A 22,186-nucleotide genomic window follows, 5' to 3' on the forward strand; every position below is an offset into this window, starting at 1 on the left:
GTGAGCAATAGTATCCCTTAGGATTCAGTGCTAGGAACTCTACTTTTTTTGGTATTTACTTCTCAGACCTCCAAGCAGGGAGCCATGACCTCTGATTAACAAAGTTTGCAGACGATTGCAAACTTGGAGATTTTGTTAAGTCATCCTAACATATTTAAACCCCCCAGAAGGAACTCTCTCTGTAGTAAACTATTTGTATACTAAAATGGGCTCTAACTACATGCTAAAAAGGTGTAGTATCAGTATTGGTAGACACCCCCTCCCCTAATTATATTGTCTAGACAACAGGCCTCTATGAAAATCAATTTATTTAGGGACTTGGGTTGATAGCTTGCTTTCTTTTCATCATAATGCAAGAATACTTGCCAAGAAATCCTTTTATTTAGCCCAGCGAAAATGCCAAGGGAATATCATGAAGGTCTAAAGAGGTAATCACTCCCTAATGATCAGGCCAATTATCGGGAGTAATACCCCGTTTGGGATATATCTCACTAAATGTACCAAACAAAAAGATCACAAGCCAGAAGTCCTGGCCCTTCCAAGAGAGGCTGGAATCTCTATCTCCTTATTCAATGTATCATAGGTTTTTGAGCGAAGATCACTGTCTTACTGACCTCCTACTTCTCAGCAAGTCCAATGTCTCCTCCAGTGCTAGAACCTTCACCTCAAAAACCTCTGGAATAAACTTTCCCTTTATGTTAAGCAGTGCAACTTTCTGTCTTCCTTTAACAAACTAAATGACTGGATATGTATTCATAAATGTTCTCTAGGACTGACTGGTATGGCCCTCCTGGAGAAAAGAGGTGCTGCTAAATGGGGTACTGCCAAGACTAGAATGGTCATGGATCTCAGTGGATTTGGAATAGCTATGAATGTATCTATGAGGCCAATTAAAACTTAAACTGACGGTGGCTAAATTACTAACTAACTAAATAAATAAATGCATTCATAGATAGTTACTATGCAAGCAGTCCAGTGGGCCAATGAAGAGCTGAGGTCAATTTCTCAACAGCCCTAGAGCACTGTCTGGTAAAATGACTTACTTACAGGCACAGCAAGCTGATGGAATCAAACCTTCAGCCAACAAGCAGCATTTCTTTAACAGCTCAACAGTCTTAATCCTGTTTGCTGACTGTCAGACTGGATTTAATGCAACAACCTTCTTATCCAAAGTCAAACACATTATTCATAAGGTCACATGGTCAACCTCTTGCACCAAATAAATGAAACAAAACTCAATTAAAAAAAATTAATATAAAAGGGCTATACTAAGTCACTTCTACCTACTACCTATGCTTGCTGACTTCGATCCCTGTCTGATCCAAAAACCTAAAAGAAAACAAAAATACACACCACTACAGTCACACACATACAATTAAAATATGTTAATTTCTAGCTATTAGGACTCTAAAGAAAATCATTTTGTTAACAGAGCTGCATAAACTTTCGTATGCGTATGGAATTAATGACATCATGCAACATAAAACATGAGTATTTCTGAGTATTTCACTGAGTGCACTTTTCAGGTGTTCTGGTAACATTCAAAAATTATAAGGATTTATGTCAGATTCAGTGTTTAATTCAAATGTAGAGTCTAAACAGAATTATGTTTCATACTTATTTCTGTGGGACTCAACGAAGGGGTATTAAAATGAGTAGGGTCTTCTCACAGGTTATTTATGTTTCATGGCTGTTACCATGGAATCCCTTTAAGTTCTTCACTTTTGTGCAGTTCTAGGAAATAGAAAATGCTTCCCTTTTTGCTTGTTTCAGTGAAACTGTCTTGCCACTAGCATTAGCAGTGACTGCCATACATGTCTTCTTTTGACTCTGTCTCTGACAGCTTAATTGTGGCGTGTCTTATTTGTAGCACAAATGAGGTCTTGTTCTCATATGTGCACCTAACTGATTCTAGAATGGATTTCCCAGTGGCAAAACTGAAAAAATCTAATGCCAAAAATAATGCCAGAAACACAGAAGGGTGAAATCTTCACGTGTTTTTTGGAGGGGCATCCGCCCAAACTTATATATACCAACTCCATTGTCGAAGCAACTTGAAGGGAGAAATCTCTCAAAAGAAAGGAAAGGAATATCAGCTGACGCATACTTAGAAATCATACCAGCAATTGTTTCAGGCACCTAATGATTGAGGTTGTAGTAGTTGTTGCAGGCAATGTACCTCTCCTGTATCCCCTTAGCCCTTGAGGACTTGTTGCTTTCATAACATACTTTGCATGTCTGAAATCATGGCCTATTAAAATTGTTTAAACTAGAAACTATTGAAAGGTACAGCATTCTATGTTTTATTATTTCTTAGTATCACAAAAAATGAGATCAGCTTGTCAAGCAAAGCAAATATTGTCTTAGATGATATGACTACGCACTATTACCAGCATCATAAAAATCTGTGTAGAGACCTAATCATGCTACCATCAGCAGCTCTAGCATCAAAGATGGACATTCGTGTGTACTGTCACTTAATGCATTCTCTTTCCTAAATGTTCTCTTGCTAATCTTTTGATTTTCAGTTTTCAAATGGAGTTCAAACAATTTCAATTGACTATCATTGTAAAGTTTCTGGGATCAGTAACATAATGTCTTTAAAAAGATACAGTGTATATAAACATTTTTTAATCATTTTTGCTTCTATTTATTATTCCAAAATCTGAATAATTTATTTTTTTGTTGTGTAATATACAGAACTGCTTTCTGTAAAACAGATTCTTTCTCTGCCTTGCTCTCACGTTTTGCTAACATAAGTGCTTTTGGGACTCCACAGTCCAATGACATGTTACATCTCCCTTTTGTCCTCCCTTGTGGATGACTTGACATATAGTACATTGTATATCATCACTTTCCCCTCTAGTAATGAACTGGGAAGTGATACAGTAACAGTTTTTGTGAGCTTTTTATTTTTACTGATGGTTTTAAATTGTGTCAACATAAGCAGTCCCTGTTGGCCTATCACCTGTTATTAGTCTGGACGTCTATCCATAGAAACACATGCAACAAAGTGCTCATAGACCCATAAAATTGCCAGAGCTTCTGTTTTCCTCAGGCAGTGCCTTTTTTTTCTAATCAGATCAAAAACTACTGAATGTACAACAAATTTTTAACATCTCTGTCCTTAACTTATTATGGTTCCTAACCTAATAAGATTTTAATATGTTTAAATACCCGTTCCATAATCTAGATCAAAGTAGTACATCACTGTCTCTGAGCCCAGACTTGAATTTTTGTTCCTAAGTTTTTTTTAAACATTTTCCACAACATGCAGGCCTTAGTTTTTCTTACAATTTACAGCTGTTGTTATGCCATAAAATGTCTAAAACTTAGCTGGGTTTCAAGGCATATCTCTCTCTCTAAAAAGATTGAACTCTTACTATTGCTTGCTAAACTCACAGTTGTTGTTATTCAGTTATGGCCCGGTCTATCTTAATCTTTTAACTACTTCTTTCAGTGCGTTTCTCCATGGATCAGTTGGTATTTCTATATATTGTCATCATTATTACATTTTGCATTTCTAGCATCACGCATTGCACGATACTTTAAAAGATTAAAGGAGTTAAACTCACCACAAAGAGTAGAAATATTTATTCCATAAGTGTGTTCCAAAGTGTGAGGGAATATGCTGATGCTTTGTTTATCTCTGTATAACTTTAACTGATGGCAACCTGACTTAATATTAAACTTACTGAAACCGTGTGTATGTCTTTTTCTTTGCATTGCTTTATTAACTTGTCTTACATCAGTGCAGACACTTATCTCAATAGGTTGTTTAGGCTTGGATCACATGGCTATATTTCACAGGTAGTTACTAGACATGCAGTCCAGGAGACCAGTAAGGTGCATAGCCAGTTACCCCAAAGAACTATCTGATTAAGTGTCTCAGAATAAAAGAATAGGCAAATGGGGACTGGGAGAATCAAACACTAAACTACAGAGATCAGCTCATTAACACCTCAAAACTTTAATCCACTCTGGTAATGACCACACCTCATAATGCTGTCCCTGAGAAGGCTTGAATCATCAACATTTTGGTGAGCAGCCAAATGCACTGATTGCAGCACAGAGAGTTTGAATAGTTTGAGGCAATAGGACTCAACCCCATATATTTTGCCTCATAGCCACTACACCATGGCAGCACATTTTTGATAGTCCTGTCAGAAGAGTGAAACACAAGTGACAGGCCCGTAACACTTCTGGAATTTTCACTTTCCCAGTTTCTTTAAATTCTTACTCAACACATTATCTTAAATGATGTGGAGTTCTCCTCTGTGGCAATATTTAGACAAGCAGCTAGGAAACTAAAGAATTCTGAGCAGTCTTTTACACTGTCACCCCAAAAGCAAACAAAACATGTTTTTCATACCACACAAACAATACATAATTTTACTGGATAATTCTTTATTGTCTATTATTCTTTTAACTATATCATTATATTCCTCCAGCATACTTTGTGGTGTAATATCTTTTTGATCTCTAATTTGTTTGCTGGTGGAAAGCTTAGAAAATGTATCTTTTACCTTCTAAAGCACAGAAGCCTGCCTTTATCTGTAAACTTGCACTTATCACAGATTCAGTACATCTATTTATTTGCAAAGGTTTACATGAATTATATGGAGACCTTGGCTGTGCTGTTTTCAGAAATGGTTTTGATTTAAACTCTGCAAAAATATTTTCATCAATATTTATATATAGTCCTGAATCAACATTTTTAGCTTTCTACTTATTAGTGGAACTCAGCTCTTTGATATTTATTTTTCTCTCTTTTGTTTTATGCCCATATCTTATTTTTTAGCCTTCTGGTCCACACTGTCATAGCCTGTTCTGTTACAATTCCATATCTAATACATTTTCTAAACATTATTTTCTTCATTTATAATATATCTTGGCTCTTTTTCCCCACTGCATTGTGTTTCTACATTTGTAAAGTAAATCACTTTCTTACATATTTTGCAAAGTTCACTGATAACTACAAAAGTGGAAGACTTTACCTGCTTCCATTAAGTGCATTTGTACAATGTCCTGCTTATGATGTCATGTACTTAAAAATAATCAGTAAAGACTAAAACAAAATTCTAGCCAAGCTAGAATTTCCACTGTGTGATCCTTCAAACCTCTTGTATTAGAGGCACATGGGATATATGCAAATGAGCCTTAAGAACATCAGGTGTTTAAGTCTTTTTCTAATTTCTCCAAATCTTTTGGGTTTCTAATCCCATGACAGGAATGGACCCCATTCCTAAGTAAAAGTATGATTAAAGTTCATGATGTTAGTATTGTTGAGTGGCCTCCGAAAGACATGCGTGAATGGACGTGCCTTCACTGAAGGTTGGGCATTGGGCTGGCAACTCGGCACCATAAAAATCTACTGCCAATCATTAGTGGACTGGAGTTCCGCTGTGGTGACCCCTAACCGGGAAAAGCCGAAAAAGACAAATAGACATTAGTATTGTTTCAATCTTTGAGGTCAGCTAAAAGTGCTCTTTGCACCACCTGCAATGTGCCCAGTAATGACTCCTTCTGCAATTCGTATGGGGTTACATGAATTGGTAACATATCTAAATACGATTGTAAATAATTTTTTATAAGACCTATTGCTCCTACTACTATTGGAACTGTCTGGGTATCTTTTTTCCACATTGCTCTCATTTCTACCTGTAGATCCTGGTATTTTATGACTTTGTGTCTCTCTGTATGCAAGACACTATAGTCACTGGGTGTGGCAATTTCAATGATCAATGCTACTTTTGTCTTCTTTTCTTGGACCACTGTATCTGGTTTTCTAGCATCTATCTTTTGAACTGTTGGTAATGGGTGATCCCAAGTGATATAAGCGTCATCATTTTCTATGATGCTTTGTGGCTCATGTTTCCACTGTTTTTCAGCCAGTTTGATACGCTAATGTTTGCACAATCCCCAGTGCAACAGTATCACCACATTATTATGCCTTTCAGTATATAGTCCTTCTGCCATTAGTGTGTCACAACAAGCAACAAAGTGTGTGACTGTTTCCAATTCGGTTTTACAAAACCTACATTTGTCTGTTTCTCCCACATGTTCAATGGACTTTGTAAACCAGCATGTACGTAGCCCACTATCTTGGGCTGCCAATATTAACCTTTCATCTCTTGATTTGAATTTGCCTCTCCTTAACCATTCCTGAGTTCGTTCTTGATCAGCATAATGTTCTTCCAGAAGTTTTCTATACTTGCAACTATATTTATGTTTTTTCCACATTTCTTGCCTTCTCATCTGGTCCTTCACCTTATATTCTTTTTTTTTTGTTTTTTGGCACATTCAGTTGCTGCCTGATTTTATCTACTTCTGGTTTGATTTCTATTCCTGCTTGACATCAATATGCTTCTACTAAATTAAGCAGAGAAGTCATCTTAGATTTATTCTCCTCCTTTTTCAAAACTTTCACTACATTTGGATCCTGTGAGGTCAGCAGATACAGGTTCATAGGTTCATAGGTAGGTACTAAGCTATTGGTCCTAGGGCCTATATAAGCCTAGCCAAAAAATGTACCCTGGCTATGTGTGGAGTCCCACGATTGTAGATCTATACATGTAACCAATTTCAAGGAGGCCCATCCCTCCTTCAGAATGGGAATATATAATCTTGGTATACACTAACTTTTATAAATCATTTGGTGAGCATGAAGCATCCTTCTTGTTTTAATATCTAATCTATCCAACAGTTTTTGGGGCCAGTCAGTCACTCCAAAATTATACGTTAGGAAAGGAAGAGCAAACTGATTTATAGCTTGGATCTTGTTCCTATATGTCAATGCTGTTGTCAGGATTAGTTTCTGTCTTCTGAAGTATTCCTCACTGAGTTTTATTTGCATTTATTCATGTTTATTTCCTGATCCTTCATCAATTCCCAAATATTTATACACTCCCTCTTGCTCAAGTTCTTTTATATCACATTCTTGTCCCAAACTGATGTTTTCCTGGTGTTGCAGTTTTCCTTTTTTAAAGATTGCTTTTGCACATTTATAAATACCAAATGACATTCCAAATGACATTCTAATATCATCTGAAAAAGTTTTGACAACCCGCAGCTGTGCTTTCAAATCCTCATCTGATGAGTTATACAGTTTTAGGTTCATAGGTTGGTACTATGCTATACTAGCCTAGCCATAACAATTCCCTGGCTATTTCTTCCCACACTATTTACTTCCCTGGACCCCTGTCTAGTAGGGCGACTGACGTGATCCCCAGGGTGAATTTCCTTTCTCCCATCCAATTGTCAATGTTCCTTTTGAAAAGGACCAAAGAGGCACTCTGCTTGACATGTATGGGCAGTCTATTCCAGAGTCTGTGGAGTCTCTGCATCAGGAACCTATCCCTCCAGCATGTTTTGTTTATTGTGACGAAAAGATTTAGATCCCTGGAGCATGTGGCTCTGAGGGATTGGGATTTTTATAAGTGTAGCATGTCCAGCAGCTCTGGGTTTGATATGGCCTTGTATGTTAAGCAGAGATCGCCTCTGAGTAGACGATATGCGACAGAGTATAGCTGGAGTTTTTTAAGGCAATCAGCGTAGGGCATCTGCTTTAGGCCTGTGATTCTTTTAGTGAGGTATTTCTGCGGCCTTTCTAGTTGTTGCAGATGTCTTGAGAGGTACATACCAAACAGGGCGTTGTATTCTATAATGGGTCTAATGAGGGATGAGTACAGTGGGACAATGACCTCCTTTTTTTCTGGATGAAAAGCCTTTAGTGATGAGGTGTGCCACATAGAAGGATTTCCTGACTGTTGTGGTGATGTGGTTATCGAAGGTGAGGTGAGGTGAGGTTTAAATTTTAAAGTTTCAGCTATATGTCGATTCTGAATGCCCATGACCTTTTTTCTTTTTAAGTTGTTTAGTGGACAAATTCAGGCCAATAAAACCAAACACCACTAGGTTTGGACATGCATGTTTCAGCCTTGCTGTGGCCTTATCAGCACAGCACAAGTGGACCGTCTGACTAAGCATTAGAAACACAGGACTGTTATAGCCAGCAAATGTCCGTTACCATTAGAGTGTGCAAAATATCCCAACTAACAAACTAAAACAATGAGTAAAAATAAAAAAAACAAGACTGAAACACGCATGTCCACAGCTAGTGAGGTTTGGCTATACTGGCCTGAATTTGTCCAATAAAAAAGTCATGGGCATTCAGAATCTCTATATAGCTGAAACACCTGATGCTCTTAAGGGTCATTTGCATATATCCTATGTGCCTCTAATACAAGAGGTTTGAGAGATCACACAGTAGACATTCTAGCTTGGCTAGAATTTTCTTTTAGTTTTTACTGATTATTTTTTCTGTGTGAACTTTATACTCATTGTTTATAATATACCTAGTATATGGGAAATATCCACTGTTATGAAATCTGTGCATTTCTTTTTTATTGTTTTATTTTCAATACAGTATCACCTTTTGGGGCCCAGACTATCGATTATGATACCCCTTAGAACTGTCAGTCACCACAGGGGGTTGTTATTTTTATTTATGTTATTTTCTAAAGCAACTACATGGGGTTCTTTATAGGCTAACAAATTTACAGGAAGGAAGAAGCTGCGTCTAGACCCAGGTGACATATGATCAGACTCCTGCATGTCAAGCAGGTTTAGAAATATTAAGACTGAGTCCCAGTTACAGGGCAAAAGAGAGAGGTTCCCTGTAAAGAAAGCAAGAACTGAAATGTTTACTTGGGAGGGGGATCTGTAAATGCCATACAAACACAAATTCATGATCTGAAGTAGTTGACTTCATTCATTCTGCACATATGGGTATACGGATCCTATTCAAGCATCACCTCCGAGCTCCAAGCTCCAAGCCCCTCCCTTACCTATATTACATCACTTCCTCCTATCTATCCCCAGATCTCATTTGCCGCTCTAAGAGTCAGCATCGTGGTCTCTGAGCTCTAAGCAAGGTGGTAAGGTTTTTGGTCTTTTTGTGTTAGTTGAGTGTGAATACCTTTCCCTTTTTTCCCTCCCTTCGCATTCGATCGTCGTGTTAGTTGTAAAAAAAAAAAAAAAAAAAAGTTAGTTATAAGTGTTTTGTGTTTGTGATACTGGTTTCCCGCCTAGGCCCAATCCCTGTTAGAGTGTGTGTGTGAGTGGGCCGTTAGAGCTTTTACTGTTTCTACTATGGCTGAACAGCCTAAGGTTCTTTTTAAGAAGTGCACAGAGTGTGGTCACAAGCTCTCACCAGCCGATGGCCACACTCTGTGTGTTCTATGTTTAGGGGTCGCCCATCTGTCTACATCTTGCGACATTTGTTCAGGCTTTAACCCTAGGGCTTTGAAGGATCACCGGGCTAAGCTTGTGCTAGGGGTCTGCTACCTGCTTCTGCCCTAGAGTCTGCCTTGGTTTCCTCCCCAGCCAGTGACACTATGCAGGCAGGGACTCAACCTCCCGCCAGGCCTGCTTCATCGGAGTCATCCCAGAGAGGTAGAGACAGAAGGGATAAGGATTGGTGCCACAAGGAGAGGGACAAGCCCAGAAAAAGATCACTGGGCAGGGAGTCTTTCTCCAGCTCCTCTTCAAAGGCACCCAGGTCTCGTTCTCCTTGGCTCCGCTCTCCCCATTTCTCACTGGAGCCGACGGAGCCATCGGAGCCAAGGCCCTCCCCTCAGATCCGGCCCAGACCCGAGTCAGTCTCTTCCTCCAGGTCGACTCGGAATGTCTCCGACTTGGATATGGACAGGATGATGAGGAGGTTCATCCAGAACCAGATTCAGATGGGGGTCTTGCCAGGGCCCTCTCCCATTGGAGAGGGTCCTCCTTTTTTAACTATGTTCCACCCTATTGCTCCTTCCCCGATCCAACCCGAAGCTTCGGGGTTCTCGGGTCCGAGACTTTTTGGAGCTGTTGGGTCAGCACCGATGGTTCTCATTTCCTCGACGCCGGCCATCACCTTGAGTTCCTCGGATCCAGGAGACTCTCGGAGCCGTGGTCAGGGAGTCAGACCCGAGGGTCGAGATCTCGGTCTTTCAGATACCATCCTCGGTGCCCGGCCTACCCTTCCATCGGCTCCGATCCCTGCTTCTTCCTTACGTTCTACGGAGGTGTGTTCTCCATCAGCATTCGGGGCAGTGGAAAGGGTTCTCTCCCAGGGGTTGAGACCACAGCTCACCTACTCAGATCCTACCCAGACCCCTCTGATTTTGGATTCTGCTCCCATTACCCTGTCTCAGGGACAGCCCGTGCCAAAGCAACCCCAGGTTGTTCCCCTCAGGGAATCCCTGGAGGCTTATGAATCCTCTCCAGAGAGTCCACCTGGAGAGGAACCTCGTAAGCGCAAGTGTAAGAGGAGGCACTTGGACTCCCCTGAGTCCATTACCACAGATATGGAGGAAGGAGAGGGTTCCCCCAGATCACCTTCCAAGGACGTCTCGTTCGGAGACATTATGGAGATCTTCCACCAACGAGGAGGTTGGTCAGCCCCCAAACCCTCTGCGGATGAGTCCGTATTCCTGGAGGCTTTTGGCATGGGCCCATCTACTTCCTGGGTCTCCCCTCCAGTGGACCCTTTGGTGGACCTTATCACCACTAAAGCATGGAAGGATCCTGACATCGTAGACCCTATACCCAAAAGACCAGACAAAATTCTTTCCCCGCCGTCAGACAGGCAGGCATGGTTCAAAGGAGCCCCAGTAGACGCTTTGGTGGTTGCAGCTGCCACAAAGAAGGAACTGGCACAGGAGAGTTCCTCGGTTCATCCACCAGACAAAGAGTCCAGGTTGATGGATCGTTTCGGGAAGCGTATGTACTCGTCAGCAACTTTTTCTATTCATGCGCTGAATTACTTGGCACGTCATCCGACTGCAGCAAGACCTTATATCGGAACTAACTGAGTCACCCCCAGAGTCTCTGTCACAACAGGACAAGCAGTCTTTCACTGCGAAGATGACTACACTGAAATCAGTGACAAATACCTCTATGCGTCTCCTCTCTCATGCTATGGAGGGAGCTACTAGAGCTGCTGGTACAGGCATTGCCTTGAGGCGTCACGCCTGGATCAGGCTGTGTCAATTTGTGGACCCCTTTAAGGCATCAATGCCCCTTTTGATGGCTCATCCCTCTTTGGGAAGACCGTACGCGACACACTAACCCAGAGTGAGAAGGACGGAAAGACTTTGTCAGCCATCGGAATCTGCTTCTCTATCCCCCAGAGGTCCTATTCCAGGAACTAAAAGGGGCAAAAGAAGATGTGGTTCCGGAAATCACAGTCCTTTCGTGACACTCAGGAATACTCATCCCCCAGAGGCAGAGGGGGATAAGACCAACGCCGTCCCAGAGGCAGAAGGGGTCCCAGAAACTTCGGGTCTAGGGAACCTTTTTCCGGCAGACCCACACAGCAACCCTGAGGGGTTGCCCGGCTGCTCTACTCTGGAGGCAGTCAGGGGAAGATTTTCCTTACATCCAGCAGCATGGGAGTCCATTAGTGCAGACCGCTGGGTGTTAAGCATCATATCCAGAGGATATTCTATCCCCTTCATTTCATGTCCCATAACTCCAGCATGCCTTCCAGATGTTCCACCCGCTCACAAGGAGGCTGCAGCCTTAGAGGTTTCAAAGCTGCTGCAAAAATGAGGCATCGAGCCAGTCCCCCCAGATCAATCCGGATCAGGCATCTACTTCAGGTTCATTTTAGTGCCAAAGAAGAGGGGGGATCTCAGGCCCATTCTGGATCTGTCTATCCTCAACCTGTCGGTAGAGAAACAAAAATTCTGGATGGTCACTCTACAGTCAATTCTACCATTTCTGAGAGAATGCGACTGGATGTGCTTGTTAGACCTCCAGGACGCTTACTATCACATCAAGGTCCACAGGAGCTCCAGGAGGTTTCTACACTTCTGGCTAGGGGCCAGTCACTTGAAATTCAGAGCCCTACCCTTTGGTCTCACCACAGCCCCCAGGGTGTTCACCAAGGTTATGGTGATTGTAGCAGCTCACCTGAGACTTCAGGGCATTCAGGTATTCCCCTACCTAGATGACTGGCTCTTCGCTGCATCCACCAAACGTCTCTTGTGTCAGGCCTTACACTACTTCCTCGGTCTGGCTCACAAGTTAGGCATCACGATCAATTTCAACAAGTCCCACCTGGCTCTGGTTCAGATCATAGACTTCATCAGGGCACGGTTGGATTCGATTCAGTCAAAGATTTTTCTCACCCCGGAAAGTATAGAAAATCTCAGACTCCATGTATCGGCTATCTTGGATCACTCAGTAGTCACAGCAGCCGATGTTCTCAGGGCCCTGGGTTCGATGGCAGCCGCAATCTCTATCCTCCCTCTTGCAAGTCTTCACATGAGAGTCCTTCAGTGGAATCTAGCAGTTCAATGGTCCTGGCTAGACCTTCCGATGAATTTCTGCATCCGAATCAATCGGACATGCAGAACGTCACTCCAGTGGTGGCTTCAATCAGCGGACATTTTCGCAGTGCACAACTTTCTAGCCCCTCCAGCTCAAGCCACGGTGACCACGGACGCTTCCCAGCTTGGGGGGGGGGGCACTTCCTGGGAAGGACGGTCCAGGGCACATGGTCCCCTCCAGAGACCAAGGTACACATCATTGTCCTGGAGATGAGGGCAGTGGTTTTAGCATTGAGAGACTTTCACCCTGTCCTACCTCCTGGGATGGTAGCCATTCAATCAGACAACATGTCTGTAGTCTGGTATATAAACAAACAGGGAGGGACCTGATCCTACCCCGTTTGTCGCGAGGCCATGAGGGTTTGGGAGTGGGCCATATCCACCAGCCGGTTTCTTATAGCAATGGATGCTCCGACATTCTAGCGGACAGTCTCAGCAGGGCAATCCTTCTGCCTTACGAGTGGTCTCTGAAACAATTAGTGGCAGAGAAGATCTTCCATGTTTGGGGTCAACCTTACTGTGATCTCTTCGCATCTCCTTCCAACGCGAAGTGCAGCAACTTCTTCGCTCTGATCCCCCCTTTGAGGGATGTCCCCAGGGACACTCTAGTCCATGCTTGGCCTCCCGGGCTACTGTATGCTTATCCCCGTTACCTCTTATTCCCAAGTTCCTTCAGAGAGCTGGCCGGCTGCAGTGCAAAGTCATTCTCATAGCTCCCTTCTGGCCATGTCAAGTGTGGTTTCCCTTCCTATGGCCTCACCTGTTGGCTACTCCATGGGCTCTAGATCCATGCCAGGATCTGATTTCTCACCCGTCGGGCTTGCCCCTGCCCAACCTGGACAGTCTCAAGCTGACGGCATGGCTGCTCCAGTTCCCATGATCATCAGGACTCCCGGACTTTCGCCCCCTGTTAATAATATTCTGGCAGCTTCTCTTAAAGCCTCCACTAGGAAACTCTACAATAGCAAGTGAAGACATTTTTGCATTTGGGCCTCTCAGCGCAATCTGAATCCGTTTACAGCCCCCATTCCGGTCATTCTGGATTTTTGGCTGATCTTTTTCGATCAGGCACAAGTGCTTCTACCATCAAGGTTCAGCTCGCTGCCATCTCTAATTTTCATGTGGGTGAAAATAAGGTTGCTCTGTCTTCTGCCAAATTTTGTAAAGCTTTCCTGAAGGGCACCTTTTTTTGCGACCACCAGTTAAAGAAACGGTGTCCCCCTGGGATCTGACTTTAGTCCTTCAGGCTTTGACCTCTTTCCCCTTCGAGCCAGCCGGTTCAGTTCCGATGAAGTTTTTGTCGTGGAAGACAGCCTTCTTGGTCACCATCACGTCAGCCAAGAGAGTTTCTGAGTTGTAGGCCTTATCCTCCTTGCCCCCCTATTTGGTTTTCCACAAGGATAAGGTTTAGCTGCGTACGAACCCTTCCTTTCTTCCCAAGGTGTCCTCAGCAGCCAATATTAATCAATCTATAAATTTGCCAGTCTTCTTTCCAAATTTCCAAAATAGAGGTGAACGTAAGCTTCATTTATTGGATGTCCATAGACAGATTCATTTTTACCTCCATAGGACTAAACCCTTCTGGAAGTCGGATCAATTGTTTGTCTCCTTTTCAAAACCATTTTTGGGCAAAGCAGTTTTGAAAGTGTCCTTAGCAAGGTGGATCACTCCCTGTATTGCACAGGTTTATAAGGACAAAGGTTTATCTCCTCCAGGTGTATTGAAGGCTCATTCCACTAGAGCAATGGCCACTTCTGCAGCCTTCTGGTCAAGAGTTCCATTAGATAATAACTATGCGGCAGCAACTTGGGCCAATTCGCACACGTTCATCTCTCATTATGAATTGGATCTTATTTCTAGTGGGAGAGCATCCTTTGGCTCTGCGGTGCTCAGAAATATCCTTCCATTAGGGCCTCCCAGGAATACTAGTAGCTGGGGACTCTGTCCCATATGTGCAGAAAGAATGAAGTTAACTACTTCAGATAAAGAAGTTATGTTCTTACCATAACGTTCCATCTGAGTAGTAGACTTCATTCTTCTGCACATTCCCTCCCTCCATCCCCCTCACTTTCAGGTTTTTCCTGTTTAGGATTCTGGTTATGTTGCCACTTGTGTCAGCAAACTCAATCTGGGGATAGATAGGAGGAAGTGATGCAATATAGGTAAGGGAGGGGCTTGGAGCTGATGCTTGAAAAGTTTTGCCAGCTCTGATCCGAATCAGATCCGTATACCCATATGTGCAGAAGAATGAAGTCTACTACTCAGATGGAACGTTATGGTAAGAACATAACTTCTTTTTAATGTGAAAGACAAAGAATGAAACAAATCAAATTTCGCACTAGATGAAAAAACTGCAAATAAATAAATAAATGCAAACACACACACACACACACACACACACACACACACACACACACACACACACACACACACACACACACACACACACACACTCCCATGCAAGGACAATAGTAATATTAATAATAACAACTACAATACCTATACATGTTTTGTAGTATAGTTTTATCCCCGTGCAAGAGCTCTGCATCCCCATAGTGGGTGTTTTTTGTCCCATTTTCCTAATAATGAATCTCAACTCCTTTTTGGGGGGGTTGGGAGGTAATTTAAGTACTGTAAAACCACTAATTTCCTATAATAATCCCAGAAAGATCAGTATAAGAGTTACTACAATAAACATAAGAGATCAGTTCAACAAATCCCTAATATCATATGAAATTTGCTCTTATTAGTTCAATAATAGGAATGCTTGTAGAACAGTGCATTTACTTATAGATAACAATCTGAGGTTTTACAGATATAGTTCATATCAATACTGCAGTCATGTGATGAAATATGTAATGTGGCTTCTGTTTTACAGTAGCATCACAAAGCAAATAAGAGCATATTTTTATCCTCATCTTCTAAAAGTGCTGACATTTCATAACAATGAAGTTACACTTTCCACACTTTCATTCAGGTCATTCACTCGTCTGCTTTATAATAGCCACCTTAGCTCATTCAGCCATGGGCTGACCAGACTTTTCTTCAACAGCCAAAAGGCATTAGGGCAGAAAATCAGCAATGAACAGAATCACACACACACACGCACACACACACACACACACACACACACACACACACACACACACACACACACACACACACACACACACACTGACACCTTTTGCATTTTATTTTTTCCCATGGCTTCTGTCTGTAGTGGGATATTATCTTTCTCCTTCTCATCATTGTAACCCTGAGCCTCCATCAACTCAGAGCCGATATCACAACCTACTGTTGTGCAATTACTGACAGTGAGTACAGAACCCTAAAAGCTGCAATAATATGCCCTTCTAATATTGTTGCACTTCATACTTACAGATAATAATAATTTGCTATGTCAAATTATCCGTTTAAGGCTACTGTTCAATTTAAATCATTTAGTTGTAGGTTATAAAATATTTCATTTCACTTCAGACCTGTAGGACGTATCATACCTCAGGCCTTACTGGATCTTCAATGCCAACCACCGCAATACACGTTAGATCTGTTAAAATATCATTCTCATTATCCCACTCTGGTTCTGGGTTGCCAGGAAAATCCCGATATGCCACACAGATGGTCCGCAATCCATCGCAAGCCATTGGTTCTATCACTTTCTTAACCATTTCATCACGATCTCGGGGTCTAAAGATACGAGGTTCCCCAGCAGAGTTTACAATTTTGGAACATCTACAAAAGAAAGATGCATATAAGGAAATAAGTAGTGGGGTGTTTCATATTAGAACAACTGATTTTATTTTATGATGCACCAAGAAAAACATAAACATCTCTGCTGACATCTTCAATAAACATTATACAGAAATTTATAAACTATAAAACAAAAATATTTTAAGATAATATAAAACTGCTGCAAATATACAAATCTTATATCACATATCACAGTAATGCATTTCAGCAATAGCTCTCAAATACTTATGTAGAAGGACTAAATATTTTTTTCCTTAAGAAAGGTCCTATAAAATCATAACTAAAGTTTCTGGCAAAAAGCAGAAACAACATACATAGAATACATATGAGCCTACAGACCTGACTGTTAATATCAACAACACAGATAAGTGCTTCCATTGCAATATGACTGGAACTTCACTAGATAATGAATGCAAACAATTAGTTATTTGGCTAGCATTCAATTGATATGACACATATAAAAGAATCTCCATTAGATAATAGACACAATTTAGTCTATGCCAACTCACTGAAAAGCAATATACTCCAAGTCGTAATACTGAATGTATAATGTAGAAATGTCAACATGCTCAAATGTTAAAATGTTGAAATCAAAATACCTACTCCCCTACTTGTGAAGGGAGATAGGCTTGCCCGCCTGCAGCATCCATGTTAGTACTCAGTTATGAGTTTCATAACAAGGAAGTGACACTGTTTGTTGATTGGCTGTGTAATGGTGCAGTATATGTGTGTACTACATGTGTCCTATTAATAGGTATTTTGAGTTCAACATTTTGACATTTCAAGATTTTGCAATCAGTATTCTGAGTTTCAGTATACCACTATTCAGTTAGATGTCACCCCATGCAGTTACAATACATCACTTATAATGCATTGAAAACCTTAAAACACACTTAAATAAGTAACTGAATTAATAGCTACATAATTGGTAACATGTTTAATATTTTATAGGATTAGTCTTAAAAAAGCTTCAAATGTATACTACTGTATAAATCTGTCTATATATGCTCACTGTAGTATAGCTACAATATCTCTTACATTCAACTATTTGGTGTGGTACACTGAAAACGATTTTTCTGAAACCTTCACATTCAAAACTATGCTTTGACAGTGCACCTTCTTTTTAATTGACCTGACATGCTCAGATATACAAGTTTTTAACATACAGCAGAACTTCCCTATATAAAAAGCATCCCACATTACAATGAACATCATAAATACATGAAACTGGATTAAATATATGACAGCAACTAGTAATGTACGTATACTGTGACCTTCACACATGTGTGTGCACCTTTTGTTGTAGCAGTCTCAAAATCTGTGCTTTGGTACTTTTTCTCCCATCATTATGAAATTAACTTTTCAGATTTTCTACCCTTTTAAAAACAAATTACGTTTTACACCAAGCAGATTAATAATATTCACATTCCGTAGAATGGTGTTCTAGTACTTTTCTTTAATTGTATCTTGGCCTTATTGAAAGTTGTACAGTTGTGTATGTCACCTTCATTGAAAAGATACATTACTTCCTTTCTGTAACCTGTCCTCCTCATGTAAATCTTGATCTAGAATAAAGGGTCTATATAAAAAAGGGGTTCTAGAGCTTTAGAATTGTAAAGATGGCTGCGGATTTCTAGAGCTTGCTCACTATGTTGTTCCTACAATTTGACATCTCTAGTATGAGCTTAAACAAAAATCAAATTATGTCTGGAGCTTGGGAAAAGAGTGGAAGGACAGATGAGCCTAGCTGGTAAGAGGTCAGAAGCCTATAAAAGCCTGAAAGGGGCTTGAGAAAATTTTACAAGAGTAGTTGATATAAAATACAAAGAATGACAATTATATTTGGTGGAAAGGAGGTAAAAAGAAAAATGAATCAGGCAGGTGGAATTAGGGAGACTGAAACTAATCAGCATCCCTGATCCTTGGCAGGATGTAATATAGAAGTATAGAATAAAGTTCTAATAATTTTCTGGTAGCACAGTTAGTTCAATAGTAGTGATATCAGCTCCCATATAGGACCTTAACTCAGTGTAAAGGTCTTGTATGGAAGCAACATTTAACGAGCTGTATGATTTCTTCCAGATTTAAGTTACAGCGGGATGAAGCTTTGACTGTGGTGTCTGTGACTTGAGTTATTATGGCAAACCTGGGCACTTGAAAAGTCAGATGTGGGAGTGGCAGTGAGTGGTTAAAGCAGGCCCTCCCACGTGAGGGGTAGAGCAATAGTTCATCTCAGTATGGTATTACCATCTACAGGAGGAAGGGTGAGAGAACAGCAAGACAGACAGGAAGCTTTGGCTGCACACGACCTGCCAAGCAATACTGTGTCCTATAACTGATGTTGGTACACATATTAAAGCTTAAATGTACAAGAATGTCAGTGTTACTGTCTACTTCACTGTTATATCAAACATCTGCCACAGGAGGAGAAAAAAAAACTTTAAAGAATGAAGGCCTGATCTATTCCTCCAGTGTAATAATTGAGACAATAACAGTGGGATGAACACTGCACTCAGGGTGGGCAGGAACTAGGTCATGGAATGTGGCTTAAAAACTTCCCAGTAAAATAAATAAATGTTGTATATTTGTATGCATATTGCTGGTGATCAAGGGAAGAGGATAGTGAAAAAGACAAAGAGTGAGGTAGTGATGATAAAATGGCCAGTGTCTGACATGAGCAGTGGTGGTACATTGTGCACATGGGATTCAAGGTAAAAACAGACAAACGAGGTGTGTTATTAACTGGAATCAGTTGTTAATAGGGTACTAGCTGTGTGCAACAGTGAAAGTCGCAAATAGAGGTGGCAATATAGTACTCTCATAAGCCAGAACAACAGATGGGGACGCCAATAAATTATAGTGAGTACAAAACTATCTTGTCTATATGGCTTGCAGTTTAGCTACCACATATCTGCAACACCTGCACAATTCCAATAACTTCCAAGTGACTGCTAGTAAATGGCATGCATTTTGTTTTTGTTAGTGTTTAAAAGTGACCTGGATGTGCATAAAGCCTAAAGAATGCTGAAACCAGTTTGTAGTTCATCTTTTCCCTGCTATAACATATTTCCATAGCAAAGGTAATGGTAACACCTGCATCCATGTATAAGTGCCAAATATGGAGAAAATCAGTGATCTCTGTAGACTTCTGTGGTGATGATCCAGCAGGAACAGAGGTAGGAGATGGAGGTGTCAGTCACCAATCACACTGATTGGTGCCCACTGCTAAGACAGTCAATGAAGTAGATGTAAAGGTAACTACTGAAAGTTACTGACATAATTAGAGAACCAATCAATTTCTGCTGACTGCATAGCAAATTATTCAAGTGTTGATATTAACAGGAAACAAATGACTTAGTTAAGTTACTTAGAGAAATATACTCATACAAATTTCCCTTGGTCGAGTTCTAAGTCTAGACACTCTGTAGCAGCATAACCTGATGCATCAGTCAATGGTGTGTCCTACAGTTCCAGAAATTTTGCAAGTGGGATTTGCAGTACATTAGGAGAGGTGTTGCTAGCACAGACATCATTGCTATGCAGTCCTCTGACCGTACCCTGCTGGATATACGGCCTCTGTTTGTGCCAATGTAACACAACTTTCACTAATGCTACAATGAGATGAATCTCTGGCTGCTAACCTGATAGGCTTTTGTTATGTAACCTTTTTTATCCCATATGCTTGACTACCAAACCTTGTATCTGCTAGAGTGCAATGCAGAGATGCACAGGAGTAAACAGTGAGGACTCTTGCATGGAGACAACCTTAGAGAAGATCGCTTGCACATTAAACTGAACCATTATCAAATCTTAGCACACTCTAACCTAGTCTAGTGTCAAACACCAGAGACCACCCAAGGGGACCTCTGTATAACCCAGTCCATGACCTATGGTAGCCCACTGAAATACAGGTCCAGACAGCATGGATATGCAATTGCATTAATTTTCTTTAATGTTCTTCTCATCCTTATTGTCTGCTATGCCTTTTGTGTCTGTTGCCATTGAGATTTTTAGGGGCAATTCATTCCCTCATCCAAGAGATGAGGGCTTTTCCATCCATCTATCCACTCATTCCTCTGAAAGTTCTATGAAGTGAGGCACATGGAAGAAGTGGGAACCATCCAGCTGGCCAGTGCAGCCATTTTAGTTGGAAGATTTGGACATCATCCAGGTAACCAGAACAGGCATTTTAGTTGCAAGAAGTGGATACCATCCAGCTAGCCAGCACAGCCATTTTAGTGTGCCCTAATCCCCATATCCTCAGTGCAGGTGTTGAGGGAGGCTGGAATACCAGCTCTAAACAAACATGATTCCAGACATGTCTTGTAGCTATATCAATGCTTCTTAGTTTGCTAGCTCTTGAGTTGGCCAAGTCACTGACGGCCACTCCTACTATGACACCCAACTTCTGACTGACAGCAAAGCACTGAGCTTTGTTGTTTCCCTTTCCCCAGGATGGGCATTCAGGTCTACTACAGTCCCTGGCTTAGTTCTCCATCACCTTTCCTGGGTAGCTAATCAATACCAGGTCAGGTGGACCATCCATCTGTGTGATGGAGAACGGCTCACATGAAATAATTTTACAGTTATTGCATGCTGTTTTATGGTACCATTGCTCATAGTATTTGCTAAAGTTTCTGTTCCCCTTTCAATGAAGAGAAGAAGAATACTTAGGAAATACATGTAACAGTGTGTGTGACATAAACCAGATACTGGAAATGGGGCAGCTGTGCATGCCAGCAAGATATTGAGTTATAGCTTCAGCTTTCTCCTTGTGAAATATGTCAGCTTTCTTCAAGATGGAGTAGAATGACTGACTTGTTTTGGCTGGATCTCAGAAGTAAACTAGGTACCTGACCGTGGTTTGATGGAGCTGCCACTATAAAGAACAATTTGTGAAGGATACTTATCACTTTAGGGCTCCTTGTATCACTTACCCATCTATCAGTGTAAATCACAGGATAAAACCTAACAGCTTACGATTTCTCTCAGATGTAGTAATAATACTGTAAAAGGGCAGAATAGACAGCAAGACACCCTTCCTTTTATCTGCAGCAATGGTTCAGCTTAAATAATGCTCATAGTAGATGGCAGGTATATGGAAAATCATGAAGAAGTTCATAGATCTAACCAATGAAATGGTGTTTTAATAAATAGGAGATCAAAGATCTAACCAAATGAAATGGCATATTACTAAATAGGAGTTCAAAAAAGTAGTCAGGCTAAAGACCACACGGTGCAAAAACATAGCAGGTACCATTACAAAAATATCTATTCCTCCTAAATTAACTCCTTGCAACCATTATTTCTTTCACACAAACTTTTACAATCTTTTCACACTTACAGGAGGTTAATGCATATTTTTCATTCTTTTATTCTCAGTCATTTGAGTCTTGATCTTAAATGTTCACATTTTTAATCTATGCTAATAATCAATAACGACAAAATGCAGAAGCTACAGATAAATGGAAGGAATAATAAATTAAATTTGAAAGGGGAAAGTGTAAGTGGTTACATTTTGGCATAAGTTAAATAGACATTACTTTAAGCATTCAGTAAATAACAATTACTATGCAAACATTATTACTGTGTTTATACTTAACATAAATGAATAGCTAACTATTTTCCAACAGAAGTTAAATATCTAATATGCAATTATTATATACAATTATCTGCTTCTTATAAAAAAGGAAAGAAGCAAAGCAAAAAAAAATGATAAAATACGCAAAACAGCGTGAACCAATGAGCTATAAGAATTAACAGTACCATAATGTCACAAAGAATTCCAGTACATATATTTAGAATGATTAGGTCAACTTTCATACTTTTGCCTGACAACTGTAACTGTAATAACCATCAGCGTTATTTCTCAAATCATTTGTAAATATCTTAAAATAAGAAACTCACCTATGTCATTTCATTTTGTATTTCAGCAAGTAAAGACTGACAATGTTTTAAACTTTTTAAACATAGAGCTTCCAGGATTCATATTTACTCAGTAAAATGTCTGAATTTTATCAGTTTAATCTTGTACAGAAAAACAAAAAGCTACA

General features: G+C 40.6%; 1 protein-coding gene across 13 annotated transcripts in view; it reads right to left on the reverse strand.

The window, feature by feature from the left end:
* Positions 1–22,186, reverse strand: part of LOC122806731 (plasma membrane calcium-transporting ATPase 2) — a 2,851,771-nt gene that overhangs the window by 381,412 nt on the left and 2,448,173 nt on the right. For all 13 annotated transcript variants that reach the window (XM_044077397.1, XM_044077394.1, XM_044077391.1 and 10 more), the window contains one exon: positions 15,881–16,115. In XM_044077397.1, the coding sequence (XP_043933332.1) occupies positions 15,881–16,115 (235 nt within the window). The remainder of the gene's footprint in view (positions 1–15,880; positions 16,116–22,186) is intronic.

This window comes from Protopterus annectens, chromosome 7.part0, assembly GCF_019279795.1.
Source record: "Protopterus annectens isolate FY-2018-M chromosome 7.part0, PAN1.0, whole genome shotgun sequence".
In the NCBI taxonomy this organism is placed as follows: domain Eukaryota; kingdom Metazoa; phylum Chordata; order Ceratodontiformes; family Protopteridae; genus Protopterus; species Protopterus annectens.